General features: G+C 45.2%; 1 protein-coding gene across 2 annotated transcripts; it reads right to left on the bottom strand.

The window, feature by feature from the left end:
* Positions 1 to 388: 388 nt before the first annotated feature.
* Positions 389 to 14,133, bottom strand: zbtb37 (zinc finger and BTB domain containing 37). Of its 2 annotated transcripts, none has more exons than XM_034676396.1 (4): positions 13,663 to 14,129; positions 10,916 to 11,857; positions 10,741 to 10,840; positions 389 to 7,551 (listed from the first exon to the last, which is right to left on the bottom strand). In XM_034676396.1, the coding sequence occupies exons 2-4, from the start codon at positions 11,836 to 11,838 to the stop codon at positions 7,024 to 7,026; spliced, it is 1,551 nt and encodes a 516-aa protein (XP_034532287.1). In that variant the 5' UTR covers positions 11,839 to 11,857; positions 13,663 to 14,129; the 3' UTR covers positions 389 to 7,023. The 2 variants fall into 2 exon arrangements, with proteins under 2 accessions (XP_034532287.1, XP_034532297.1); XM_034676406.1 differs by having other exon boundaries at positions 3,929 to 7,551; positions 10,741 to 10,834; positions 13,663 to 14,133.
* Positions 14,134 to 14,282: the final 149 nt, after the last annotated feature.

Genomic DNA, 14,282 nt, shown 5'->3' with positions numbered 1-14,282 from the left:
CAACCTCTGAGACACTCTTTGACTTCAACATCACATCTTCCCTTCCTCCTGAGGGAGTTCAGGTCAACGCACCTGGGCCCAGAGCTCAGTTTAACCCCATCAGGTGCAGACACACCTGAGCCCAGGGTATAACTATTGACATCACTGTGTTTAGTTTGATTTGGCTTTAAACTTTGAATCCATATAATCCAGCCTTAATCCAGCCGTCTGCTGGGGTAAGGACAAAAATAATAATAATCCTGAGTTTTGAAACAAATCTTACCTGCAGGTTTAATCATTGCTGGACACTGTGAGCTGATTTTAACATCTGTCCACCTGTGCAGTGCTCCCTGGACTGGTGGACAGGTGTATTGTGGGTTACTGAGTGAAGAAAGCAGAGTCATTGCAGTTTGACACTTAAAGTGCTTTATTTCCTCTGAAGGAGATGCATCCTGTGAGTGATCTAGTGGTCATGGTGAAAGAAGCGTCTTCACATTTTATTATCTAATAATCGACCTTTGACCCACCCCCCCACCCCCCCACCAACAGAGACATGCAACATAAAGATCTTCACATAAACCTCTACAGAGCGTTCAGTACCTCCTCTTTAAAAAATGTACAGTAATAAAAGTTAAATTTACTAAAGTTGTTTTTCTTTGTTTGATATATTAGGATATACTTTAGGAATCAACAGTTCAGAGTAATCTCATGACGTGAAGAAATGATCATCGTTAGGCATGTCGTGGTCAAGGTTACGGAGATTCAAAATGATTCACACAGAAATAAAAAGAACACAAGTTTGGCGTTTATAAAGCAAAAAGAGAAGAAGAAGAGCCTCGACCGACCCACAGACACCATGAGACCAGAGCGTGATGATGATAATGATGATGAAGATGAGGTTTGGCTGTTTTCACAGTTTGAAGATGAACTGAAATAAACTGAGGAACCATGGAGGAGGAGGAGGTGCCAGCATGTCACACTCAGGTAAAAGTTTATTCTGAGTATAAAATGTCTTCAATGTGGGCGGAGTTTACTGACAGAGGTCAACTGGAGACATCCTATCCACATGAAGCTGGATGGGTTTAAATCAGCGTCTGCTCTGTAATAGATAACAGATGTTTTTGATAACCAGCAGTCTTTGAAACACCTCATCATTAATCAGACGTTACTTTATCACAGATTGATTTTCATTCGGCTATGAAGTCAGCGATAAGAGAACCTGCTGATGCTGAAGACTCTGTGGTTCATGTCAGACCTGAACCTTAACTCTGACTTGACTCTTCCTCCTTCATGGATCCTCAGACCTGACCGGACCAGCTGATCTGGAATCCGCTGTTTGATAAAAACTGGCTTGACATGAGTTTAAAAAAAAAAAGATGTTTCAGTGCAGAGAGGAGAAAAGTGTCCAGAGGACCCGACCCGTTTATTCAGAGTGAAACATGAGGATGGAGTTCAGATGTTCCTCCTGTTCAGGTGATCAAAAAAACTGAAGACATGTTTATTTAGGATGAAAGGACTCGTCTCTTCACGTCTCTTCTGCACTGAGGTCTGTCTGTCTGCTCCTCGAGTTTCTACAGGACGAACGATCGAGTGTCTGAGCTGGACAACATGGAGACATTCTGGTTTTCTAGTTTGAGAGTAGTGTTTGAGGGTTACTGTTTGATGATGCATCCATTCAAAACTAAAGCACAGACCTTGGATGGTTCAAGCTTCAGACCTCCAGAGTAGTGCACAGACTTGGCTCTCTGATGAGTTGAGCCTAAAATTTACTTTTCTTTATGTTAGCCTAAATGAAGACATCATGTTGGTTAGCCTAGCACAGGTGAGTATCCAGACTGTTTCACTGGTGATTCTCATTAGCTAAAATACATTACCCATGGCACACTGTGTTACGGTCACCTGACTGTTTTAAGCAGAGTCGTAACCCAAAGTGCCCCGAGTGCTGTATGGTTTAAAAAACCTGATGGTAGAGTGGAGACAAGCTCAGTGATGAGTCTTTTAATCATCTTCAGGTGTCTTTATTAAATGTGGAAATTTAGAATGTAAAACTAACGATCACTGATAACGGTCATATGATACAATGATGAGTGGAGTACCAGGACTTAAAGAACAATTGGCAACACTCTGGCTGTTTTCGAAACAGCCTGCTACATACTACCTACTAATGTAGTAGTCAGTAGGTATTGCCTACTATGTTTGAATTTAGTATGTAGTATGACTGTTCTGTTCGATCTGTGTTGCAGTACACTGGGTCAGACGTCACTGAATTTCCGGTTTCAGAAAGCGGAGGTAAACAACGGCCAAGCCGATAGAGAAACTGCTTCTTTAGCATCACTTATGATTAAAAAAGGTAGGAAGTGGTTTATATGGAATTGAATCATTTTCACAGCACCTAAAAACTGAGTTTCCCCCGTCCAAAAAAGAAGAGAAAACAAAAAAGCGTAACGAGCGCTATGCATTGTGGGAAACAGTACGCAAGGCAGACTGGTCCAATGCAGACTGAGAAATGTTCCCGAATCAATACGACATCCGGGGAGTTTTGGCTTACAGCAGATTTTGCTCTTTTTCACATACTACTTACTACATACCGACTTTTGGCCAAATAAGTACGTACTGCTAGTATAGTAGGCGGTTTCAAAAACAGCCTGTCTCTAATCCTCCTGGAGGCTAACTCATTGTTGTCCAGCTCAGGTGTGTGTTTTGTCGCCTCCTGCAGGGACTCAGAGGAGTATCTTACCTGCTGCTGCTGTTGTATATTCACAGGTGAGTTTTGTTTCTGTGGCCTGCAGCTCACATTGAGGTTTAGCCGTTAGCATTCTGCTACGTAGGGAAAGGTAAACGTCTGATTCACTGATAAAGAAAGAGTCTGTATACCTGATAGTTCCTGGTTTAGCCTGAAGAGGGAGTGCGGCGGTGGCAGCGGCGGGTTCTGGGAGGAAAACGGAGTCCAGCCAGCCGAAGTGAGGACAAGCCGCTGGCTTCAGTTGCATAAAAAATGATGGGTCCTCTGAGTCTGATTCACAGCTGTGTAGAAAAACAGTAACAGCCAACCTGTGTGCTACCTGCCTACCTAGCATACATCTGCACTTAGCCTGCTTACATAATAATGCAGAAACATTGTAGTTGTTTAAATATGTGTCTGATAATATGAGGAGTAATAATTCAGTTCTTATAAAAAGTTCAGTTTGATCCCGTCTCTCTCTCGCTCTCTGATAAGTGCTGAAGTTGTCTCGCCAACGTGCTCATGTCGTCAATCCTTTGGTTGCCAGGTGGTCCCACCTGTTCCCCCCTCCAGCAGGTGAACTTTGACCTCTGGAGGGTTCTTTTAGTCCAGCTCCTGCCTGGCTTGTACATCCATCTGGTCTGACAGGGTCCAGCTCCTGGTCCTGTCCCTACTAACTGTGTCGACCTGATCAGAGCAGTCTGCTGTGGCGATGCATTACCTCTGCTGCTCTGGTGTGAATGAACATGTACCTGGTCACTATGAACACTCACCTCACCATAAGGGTTACATTATTGTGAAATTAAGGTTCTTTGGATCATGTCCTATTAGCTGGTGAGCTAAAGTTAGCTACAGATTTAACACATGCTTGGGAGCCTGACTCTCTTCAGGTTGAGCCTACTGTGTCTTTGTACTAAGCTAGGCTAACAAAATTTCTGGCAGGAGGGGAGGTTTCACTTTCCGTCTGAGGGAACAAGTTTTCCTTTAAGTCTTCTTTCTGAAGTTGAAAATAGGACGTTAGCATGCTAATATTAGCTCCCTGGTTCACATACATTAGCTTGAATACAGCTGAGCTAGCTAAAAATGAATCTGTTTTTACACACGGTAAATAACACACTATCTGACGTTAGCTTAAAGTCATGTGGTCTTTGTGCTCTGAACCAGTAAAAAACAATTTGTTTAGATACATTATCTTAAATATGTTAAATCTAAATAATAAAAATTAGCTTGATAAGTAAAGCTAGCTTTATTAGCAGGAGGCGCTGTGCTGTGCCATCAGTAAAGCAACTCTTAACCACCAGAGTTCACTTCATCTGCTCTATTAAAAACAAATGGTTAGCTTGTTGGCTAAATAAAAAAAAAATTGTCTGCTTGAGGCTTACAATGTTAAGTAATTAGCATCAGTTAGCTTGTGTTACCTAAAGTTAGCTCTTAAATTTAGGTCTTATATCCAAAGAGATCTGGGATGAGGGATGGATTACTGCAGCACTGTAAGCACATGTAATCTGACACAATAACTACCCTAAAGCTAAAGTTGATCTCTATAATACATGTTAACATCAACTAGCTTCGCTTGCTAACATTGCTCTGTTAACTATGAGGTCTTAGGTTTGTACTGAAACTAACAGAGAACAATTTGTTCATTATTATTCAGCAGATAAATTTAGCTCCTATCTCAGTTTGTCCCGTTTCTCTGAGGATGAATTAAAAGCTTTTAAGGCTTAAAAGCTCAGTAGGTCCAGTTTGACGTCTCAGGGCGTACTCTTGGTCTGGACGGGCGGCAGATTTAAGGCGTCACCAGCCCAATAAGACACTGTTGATCAGGTCGACTCTTCCTCCTTTACGTGCAACTCCTGTCGTTCATTACACACATTGTCAGAGCAAAAAAGTGTCCGAGAAAAACAAAAACAAAGAACACATGCTTGTCTATAAAAATATCTGAGAAGACTGACGGGGCATTCTGTGTGAGTAGGTCAGAGCGCCCCCCGGTGGTGCTGTGCTGTGCAGTGCAGCAGCCGTATTGCGTAGTGATGAGAGGTAACTGAGCTATGTAGCTTATCTGAGGCTGGACTGAGTCCAGATTTCCTGCGGTGAGTCAGTCAACAGGCTGCCGGATGGTTCCTTAAATCTACCCCAACGAGAAACTCCAACGCTAAAGAATTTGAATTTCTGCCAAGTTAACAGATCCAGTGTGATCAGAGTTTCAGTCCGACTGTTTCTTCTGCAGGGAGCGTGAGGAAGATGAGGCTGGAGATTCATTACCTCCTTTCTGATTCATCCCTTTATAACTGGAACCTCACATGCATGCCATGACCTTCTCCAAGAGCTGAACCTGAAAATCAGGTGAATGTGAGTTTTGAGGCTTGAACTTGTTATCAACATACATTTTAGTTTCCTGTCATGTAACACCAGCTGTTCACTGAAGGCCTTTCTCAGTGGGCATTTTTATATTGTCTGTGTTCTCGTGCCCCCCATGGTGTCCCAAATCACAAGTTTACGCTTCACCAAGAATGGTTTTAATTAAAAGTTCTCGACCGGCCAATCTTACCCAAGATGCACTGGAAGTTAACTTGTGTGAACTTGCAGATTGCCCCTCTGCTGGGAGTAACACCTGGAAGATAACAGCTTCCCAAACTGTCAGCGCGTTTAGTTGGTTCGAGAACTTGTGAGGAACGCCTTAAAAGCAAGGACTCCATGAAAGAACAAGCCTGTTTTTTACATTCTTGGTTTTAAAAAGCAGAGACCTCTGCAAGGGTCACCTGTTCACACCTGGACAGGTTCAGTTTACTGGAGAAGTTCATGAGACACAGTAGAAAGCTCCAGAGAGGTTCACCAGGTGAGTTCTGATTAATTAACGCAGAAGATCAAAGATCATCTACAGTTCTCAATCATTCGATTTAGAAAACACACTCCCTGCTTTAAAACTACATTTAAACTGACCGTATCATCTTTAATCTAAATCTAGATTTCAAATGTGTATTTCAGTTGTTTAACTGTATATGTATCAGCATTTTATTCCGGATAGAGCTTAGGTTTGTGTGGTGCAGTACGCCAAGGTTACCCAGGGATTACAGCCAGGTTTGTGTACTGAAACAAAGTTTTAGGCCATGTCAGTGCACCCTGTTGTTGGGATGCATGTTTTCATCTGAATTGGAGATCAGTTGAAAGTTGTTTTATACGAATTAAAGGTTATATGGAACTAAAATGTATAAAAATTGATCAATAAAATTCAACCAGAAAAGTGCTCTGAAGGTGTTGCTTTAACCATGTTAAGGAGGTTTATCAGAGGTTGAAAATGGATCACAACAGTAGAGATTATATACTGATGCTACTGAAGTTCTTAGTGCTGATTATAGAAAATGTTGGCTTGTTGAGTCTGGAGAAAAAACAGAGTCAGACTTCTTCAGCAGCATCAGTCAGTAAACTGAAATTTAAAATTTAAACCTCTATTCTCATTTGGATCAGGACAAACGCTTTTAAAATTATCAGACAATTTTTAGATAAGTCAACATGTGCTCTTTAAGATTGTCACAAAGTTGTTAACCAAATGATTAAACTACTTATCAGTTTCAGGCCAAGTGAAAAAAAGACATGTGGTTTGTAGGATTAGGTCTAAGTGATCAGTTCTGTCGGAACAGGATGTGACGGGTTTGCTTGAGGTTATAAAAATAAGTGTAGAGTAGTGTGAAGCAGTGTAGTGTGAGACTGTCCTCAGTGCTGAAATGTACTGTATATGTGTGGACACTGGCATCTCAGGTAAGAAACTCAGATCACACTGGAGCAGATCTTAAACAGTCATAGTTTTCTCTTTGAACCTTTTTGTGCAACGTCATCTTTTCATGCCGCTTTGGCACTTAGAGAGCACGCAGGATTATTATTAGTAACCTCGCTGCTCCAGATTGTCTCAAGGCAAAAACGAAGGATTAAACTGTTAAACTGGCACTGAGTAGTTTGGCAAGTTTCCACCAGACAGACTGTTGTGATGCTGCATTGTGAACCTGTAAGAAGAACCTGTAATACCTGTAAATATAAAAGTAGAAATCTGTAACATAACGAACTAGACGGAGGCAAACGAGGACCACTGAGTGGTTTATGAGGTTGTTGGAGTGTGTGGCGTTTCTTCATTTTTAGCTTAATCTGTTCCATTCGGTTAGTGAAGGTAGATGCGGTTTAAAGCGGAAAATCTCAGTTTGGACTCTGAGGTGTTCGTTCGGTTGCTGCTTTGACTTCAGCGGGTTCAGTTTCCTGTTGTTTCAGGTACAACAGGGTAAGACTGTCATCCCCAACCCAACCTAAACCCTGCCTTTCCTCTTCCCTCAGGGTCAGTCGGGTCCTGTGGTGGAGACCGAGGCCTGGGGACCCTCACTGTACTGGCCCCCACCGCTGCTGCTCCCACCACCCCCACCCTCAGGATCCTCCTGGCTGGGAGAGGCCTCATCGCTCGGCCCTCCCCTGGACGTGACAGAGGTGGTGGTAGTCTCGGGGGATGCACTGTGGGCCTCCTGGGGGGCACAGCCGGGGTGGTTCTTGCGGAAGTGCTGGTTGAGGATGGCCTGGAAGGGGAAGCTCTTGCCACAGACATGGCAGTGGAAGGGCTTGTTGCCAGTGTGCTTGCGGATGTGGTACTCCAGCTGGTCCTTGCGGGTGTACTTCTTCCCACAGATGCGACAGACAAACGGTGTGATGCCCATGTGCAGGCGCATGTGGCGGTCCAGGCTTCCTTTCTGGTTGAAAGACTTGCAGCAGTAGATGCAGGTAAGCCTGGGGTTGTAGCGGAACCAGCGGTCCCCTACCTGCTCCCTCAGGTAGTCCTCATAACCCCCCATGTCAAACGCGGCATTCTCCTCCCCCTGACAGAAAGAACAAACAGTTAACCCTCACTCATCTCATAGCAAACTGGATTTCAACTCTCTGGATGAGCATTTAGCACTGACTAACTGCTGTGGCTCAGGTAGAGGACAAGCCAGGTTCAAGACCTGGTTCAACGCTCTGAAGCATTAACAGGTGTAGCTTATGGATGGTTACAAAGGAGGTTCAGGGGATCTTTTCAGAGGATATAGTGGTAGTGCTGATGGCTTTTCGGGTTTTTGAAGATGTTCTAGTGGTAATTGAGGAGAAAGGCAGATTCCAGGGAACTGCTCAGGTTATGATGACCACTGGATAGTTCTACATCCCACAAAGGAAGTTGGAGGGGTCACTGGTGGATTTTAGGGTCAATTAAAGAGGATCAGGAGGTCTTCAAGAAGGTTCCAGTGGCAACATGGGGAGTTCTTCAAACAGATAGAATTTTGTGGTCCTTACGGAGCAAGTGGTTGGAAGTTATTAGGTTCTAGAGGTAACTGAGAAGATCCTGGGGCCAATTAAGGAGGCAGGGGATATTTTGGGATGTTCCTAAGGCAAGTGACAGGGTTCTTGGAGTAGTTGTTTAAGGGCTTCTCAAAGGGTATCCAAGGGTTGGTTTGAGAAATTCTAGAGGTTACTGTGGAGATTATCTGGTGAACTTAGGTTGATCAACTTTTAAAGATGATTCCTAAACAACAGTGGAGGTTGCCTATAAATAAATACTTTAGCCATCCTCCAGCCTAGTAACCCTGAGAACGTGAAAGCCAAAAAAACCTCTGCATAGTTTTTGTAGCCCACCTGCTGGGAAAACAGAGCTTCCAGGACCGATTGCCACTGATTGCCAGTCGTTTGTGTGGAAACATTTCGGGTACCTGATGAAAACATAAAACAGCAACTTGCTCTGCAGTTGGTTTCAAAAAACAATACAAATGTCTTTATTCTGTCCCAGCACAAGAGGACTTTTCATTTCTTCCAATGGTGGCTACAACTGGTGCTGATTTGTTTGTTTGTACCAACCACTTCACCTCGCACTGCTTCAAAAACGGGGGCCAACAACATAAAGTTACTTAAAGGGATATTTCAGTTTTTTTGAAGTGGGGTCGTATTACTTACAGTACATTAGTGCTCCTGCTAGCCACAATGAGTGCCGGTGAGCTCTTCCCCTTTAATGAGAAAATTCCCAAAGGACCGGCCGGCAAACTAAGCTACAATTCTCTGCGGACGGGGCCTCCTATTTCAAGTAATTTCGCTAAAGTTGAGAAAATATGGTCCAGGCACTCATCACGGTGCAAATGCATGCACCAGTAGAAAAAAATGGAGCTATTCAGTTTGCCGTCAGAAAACCCCCTTTGTTTTGGCACTATTTTCGGACGCACCTCGCAGACCGGTGTTCTTCCGCTGCATGAGCACGGATACACGCCGATCAGCTGTTCGGATTAACAAGCACATAGCAGGATCAAGTAGCGGTATCGGTCTTTAGAGTAAATTAAACTCACTTTTCTGCAAGTTTAAAAGATGGGACGTACCTGTATTTATCCCGGCTGTTCAAACAAGCAAACCTCCTGTAAGGCAGGGAACTCTGGATGATGAGTGATGCAGACTGGAGCCGTATGTGAGCCGCTGGTATCCTCTGATTCAGAAAGGTCCTGAAGTATTATTGTCACTAAGTCCCTCTCCCGACAGCAGAAGCTCTCTGGGTTCATTGGCATGGGCTCACATTTTACACACCGGCACCACCAGGTAACGTGGGATCTCTCCTGCTCACTCGTTAGCACAGAACTTTCTCCCCTCTTTTCTTCGGTACGTTTGGTCTGCATCTGGAGTTCTTCCTCTGTAAACTCTGGTTCATAGAGAAATCCTCGTGTCCACAGTAAACGGCATGTCATCGTCGCCGTCAGAATCACTTATTTTGTGCAGTTTGTAGTTTTTGTTCCTAAAAGTGTCTGCTAAAAATGCTACATGCTTGTTGATCCAAACAGCTGATCGGCGTGTATCCGTGCTCATGCAGCGGAAGAACACCGGTCTGAGAGGTGCGTCCGAAAATAGTGCCAAAACAAAGGGGGTTTCTGACGGCAAACTGAATAGCTCCATTTTTTTCTACTGGTGCATGCATTTGCACAGTGCTGAGAGCCTGGACCATTTTTTCTCAACTTTGGCGAAATTACGCGAAATAGGAGGCCCCGTCAGCAGAGGACATAGCCAGTTTGCTGGCTGGTTGTTTTTTGCAACTCAACTCAAACCATGGCTTTGGAAACTATTTAGAAATGATTGTAACAGCTTAAACACCATTATATGGGACCTTTAGGGGATCCTGTAGGAGAAGTTAAGGGCAGTGAATGACGTTGTAGAGGTCACAGAGGAGATTCTGGGAAAAACCTGAAATGGTTCAAGAGGCTTTTTGAGGCTTTTTATTCCTTTAGGAGGATCCTTTGGGATTTCCAAGGTTCTAGGGGTTATTTTGAGATGATCCTGTAAGTTTCTGGGTGTTATCAGATAGGACGTATCTTTAAGGGGTAAAAAGGGCTCTTTAAGATATTCTAGCACTATCTGTCGAGATACCAGTAAGGTCAACCGCGTCTTTGAAAGGACTTTGTGGCAATGGAGGTAGTTTGAGAGAGTTTAGGATTTAAGGGTCCTTAATTAGAACTTAGGGGTTACATGTACAGTAGATGATCTGCAGTTCACTGAGACGATCCTGGGACAAACTGAGGAGGCTCAGGAGGTCTTTTACGAGGTTACTGAGGAGTTCCTCCTCAACACTTAGATCTTTGGGGTCCTTTGGGGGTATCTGGTGGGATTTTGTAAGGTTCAATAGGCCACAAGAGATTCTAGGGTCAAGTGGGGAGTTTCAGGAGTTTTTCTTTGGGGGTTCATGTGGTGAATCAAGATTTAAGTAGTCCTTTGGGAATAATGAGAGGTGACATTAAACAGTCACAGAGACAATGTGAAAGTAAGGAAGTTCTTGGGAAAACATTGGCATTGTTTTTGGAAGCGTACAGAATTCAGAATTCTAAACAAATTTTAAAGTTTGAGTGATCAATGATGTGGTCAGAGTAACCATCTGTGATCTTATAGGTGGCATGTAGGTGGTTAACAGCAAATGTCAGAAATGTACCTGGTTATTATCTCAATACTTTCTAATCTCACAGGACACAGGCACTGCTATGTGGGCTAGTTTTTGGTCTGTTTTTTGGTACCTGAGAGCTCGGTTGTCGCAGCTCGTCTGCTCTGCTGGGAGACTCGCTCTTCGCTCTCTGACGCTCCGCCAAGACGACCACACTGCCGGTGGGACTGAACCTGACACATAAACACACATTCATAACACACACTAATAACACACACTGCAGCCATGTTGTCATCCCAGTATCTCACCTGTCAGTCTCACTGAAGCTGGAGGATGGTTGAGTGCTCCGAGTCCCCAGCGCTCCCACTGGCCCAGTCACCAGCGTGCTGCGTCCTGACGTGTCAATCATTACAGTGGTCCCCTCCTCCATCGCCCCCCCCTCTTCTTGGTGCTCTCCTGCTCCAATCCAGTCCTCCATCCTCTCTGTCTTGATTCTCACTCTCTCCATGCCCCCGCTCTCCTCAGCACTGCCGCTCCTCTCTGGCTCACTGCTCGTCTCAACATACCACTGACCAGCTCGATTAATGCGAAGAATTGGTTCTTTGCCCACTCTGACGGCAGTGGCTTCCGGACCTTCCAGTCCACTGTGCTCCACTGTCGGTGGGGGACTGAGAGGCTCCTCCACAGGGCTGATCGCCTCGCAAGCCTCTGCTGCTCCTCGCGGGCCGAGGAGTCGCAGGGTTGCAGGATGACCAACTCCTCGCACCACCGCCTCCAGGGTCCGGTTGCCCCTGGACACTCGTATTGCATCCTCAGAGGTCTCCTCATCCAGGTCAGCCAGGCTGATCTTTAGGTGGATTCCCTCCAGGATCTGAGTGCAGCGGTCAATGATATGCTGCATCTGCAGGTAGCTGGCAGCCGTCAGGTAGCTGATAATGTCCGCAAGCTGCAGGCAGAGGCGGCCTGTGTAGCAAAAGGACAGCAGCTGCTCAAACACGCAAGGGTTGCGGATCACGGTGAGCGACACAGTGCTCATCTGGCTCAGAGACATGTGGTCCCTGAAGTATGGTGAACTGGCAGCAAGGACTACCTTGTGCGCCCGGAAGCTCTGGCCCTGAACATTGACCACAATGTCACAGAGCCGGCCCTGAACACGCAGCTGGTTCAGGTGTGATAGAACAGAGTTACTGAAGTCTGGGATGTCCAGCTGGATGCTGCCAGAGCGCTCCATACTGCGGCCTGCAGGATCACTGCAACAACAGGGACCAGGTTCAGACCAGAACAACATCAAAATATTTAAACATTTAAATCACACTCTGAGGATAGCAAGTGACAGCAGGTGTTTTCTACCACTGCTAAAATACCTGCAGTGACATCACTGATTGGAGGCGTGGCCAGAGGAGTATTTGTATTTTAAATGTCTCTCCGTTGTTAGGGTGACAAAGCTGTTAGATCTGTTATTAACACAGAGATAAATGTCTCTCCCTTAGCTTTTGTTAGGACAGATTTATGGTTTAAGGATATAAATCAGACGGCTGTGGTTTGTCTAATAAAACATAATAATTAACAATTACCTTCTCAATACCTGTGCGAATTACTAGGCTGGATGTTTTCTTTGTAAACAGTTTAAGCAGGTCATCGGTAGGCTGCTTCATCACCTTTACAAAGTCTATTTTATTATCAGTTGTAAACCAGCTCTGCTGTCTCTTCAGGTGCCATGTTCCCCTACCTGTGCTGGGAGGACTGAACATTGTTTCCATCTGCTGTACAAACTTCAAAACAACACCAGTTCTAACACAGTTAGAGTAATTTTCAGAATCTGGGCTAATTTATTGTCACTATACCAAATACAAAGGAAATGTGTGACAGCTTTCTGTGACAAAAGAAATTATTAAAAACAGTAAACAGGTGCAATCAATTAGAGCTAGGCCAATTAATCAGGCTGATTAGTGTGCCTGCTGTAGAGTAATGTAAACATCTGACAATGAATGACAGCTGATAAGATCAAAAACACAGACTGTCTGGTGTTTTAATAAATTCTGTTACAATGTTTAACATTGTTTACATATACATACATATTACTTTTGTTGCTGACATAAATATCAGTCATGTTCTCAACTCTGTACCATAACACAATGCATTTTTTTTTTAATATTAATAATCTATCTAAAGCATGTTACTGGATAAATCTGCTCTGCACACACCCTAAATTATTTCAGGTCAGATTTGCCTCCAGCACTAATCGGGGGCGTGGCCTGAATCAGGAAGTGTTGTAACCTATTATTTGTCCTAATACTCCTCAGGTGTGTGGTGTCAACATGAATACTGTCAGCTCCAGTAAACACACTCCAAGAGGACCTGCTTGTGGAATTATTCGTCATACCACAACGTGATATCGGCTTCATATATCAGCCCTCAGTCAACCTGCTCTTCACTTATCGGCCGATGAAAAACCTATATACAACAAGCGCTACGATCAGACATAGAATGATAAAGACTGATCATTGATGAAAACTTCGAGGAGTCGACAGAGCTGATCTGTGACCCAAGAGATCTGTCTGCACGCCGCCGTGAAATGTTCTGCAGAGACACTTTGTGTTGAAGAGATGATCCTACACCTGAGAGAGACTTCTGAAGATATTTAGATCCGAGACAGAGACACGTTTATACTGAACCTCGTGTACCTGAGATCACCTGAGCTACAAGACACCTGGACTCTTCAGAAGTTAATCAGGCCCAGACTAACATCTCAGTCTGAGTCCTGCTCAGGCTCCACAGACTGACCTGGACCCTGAGCTCACCTCTTTGCCACGTGACTCCGAGACCCAATGTCACTTGATCCAAGTTGACCAGAAACCAGATGATCAGAATGTGTCAGGTCTCAGCTGTCAGCAGAACACCTGCTCCAGTCTGACAGCAAGACTAAGAACCAGACCGGGACCAGAAAAGTCTGTCAGCAGGGCCCATGATTAATATATCTAGGATCTGGGAACAGGACCAGGTCCGTGTTGGTCCTAGGGGACCAGGTGCACCGTCAGGTGTGTTACGGACTTACCTGATGGGGGTCAGGAGGGATCTGTTGGGGGTTCAGGGTGCGGTGCAGTCGAGGCTTCAGACCAGCAGCTAGCTGGGCATCGTTAGCAGGGAGGGAGAGGACGGCAGCTCAGCTCAGCTCAGCACGGCTCGGCCCGGCAGGCTGCAGCTCCACCCGCCGCTCCTCCGGGCTCCGAGGCTCCAGCGGCGGACGTGACGAGTTCAAGGCCGGGGAGCGGCAGCTGAGCTCGGGCTCCGGTCCGTCAGCAGCCGCTCTGCCTCCATCCCGCTGGGAGTCAGACTCGGTTCAGGTTCGACTCGGTGTCGGTGGACTGCTGCGGACTCTCATCTTCCTTTTTCACAGCAGAAGGGCCGAGGCTGCAGGAAGGAACGAGGGAAGGAAGAAAACGCGCAGGGTGTGCTGGGAAATGTAGTCTATTTCCGGGAGCAGAACTGGCTTATCGGCGTGCCAATGACAACATGTCCCGGCATGCACCTGCGAGGAGCGGGGTCATCACGGCACTTGGAGTTTGGCAAAGTGTGGAGTTATAACACACACACACACACGCACACGCACGCACGCACGCACGCACACACACACGCACACACACCTACGTTTACACACTCGCAGTAGAGTTGTCA

Source organism: Notolabrus celidotus, chromosome 2 (assembly GCF_009762535.1).
Source record: "Notolabrus celidotus isolate fNotCel1 chromosome 2, fNotCel1.pri, whole genome shotgun sequence".
Classification (NCBI taxonomy): domain Eukaryota; kingdom Metazoa; phylum Chordata; class Actinopteri; order Labriformes; family Labridae; genus Notolabrus; species Notolabrus celidotus.
The sequence above is the reverse complement of the archived record's forward strand: the minus strand, read 5'-3'. Positions and strand labels throughout refer to the sequence as shown.

Coding starts and splice junctions, on each gene's coding strand:
- zbtb37 (XM_034676396.1), bottom strand. CDS start 11,838: ATGGAGCGCTCTGGCAGCATCCAGCTGGACATCCCAGACTTCAGTAAC. Junction 10,841..10,915: donor AGCTTCAGTGAGACTGACAG/GTGAGATACTGG, acceptor TTTATGTGTCAG/GTTCAGTCCCACCGGCAGTG. Junction 7,552..10,740: donor TGCGACAACCGAGCTCTCAG/GTACCAAAAAAC, acceptor TCTTTCTGTCAG/GGGGAGGAGAATGCCGCGTT.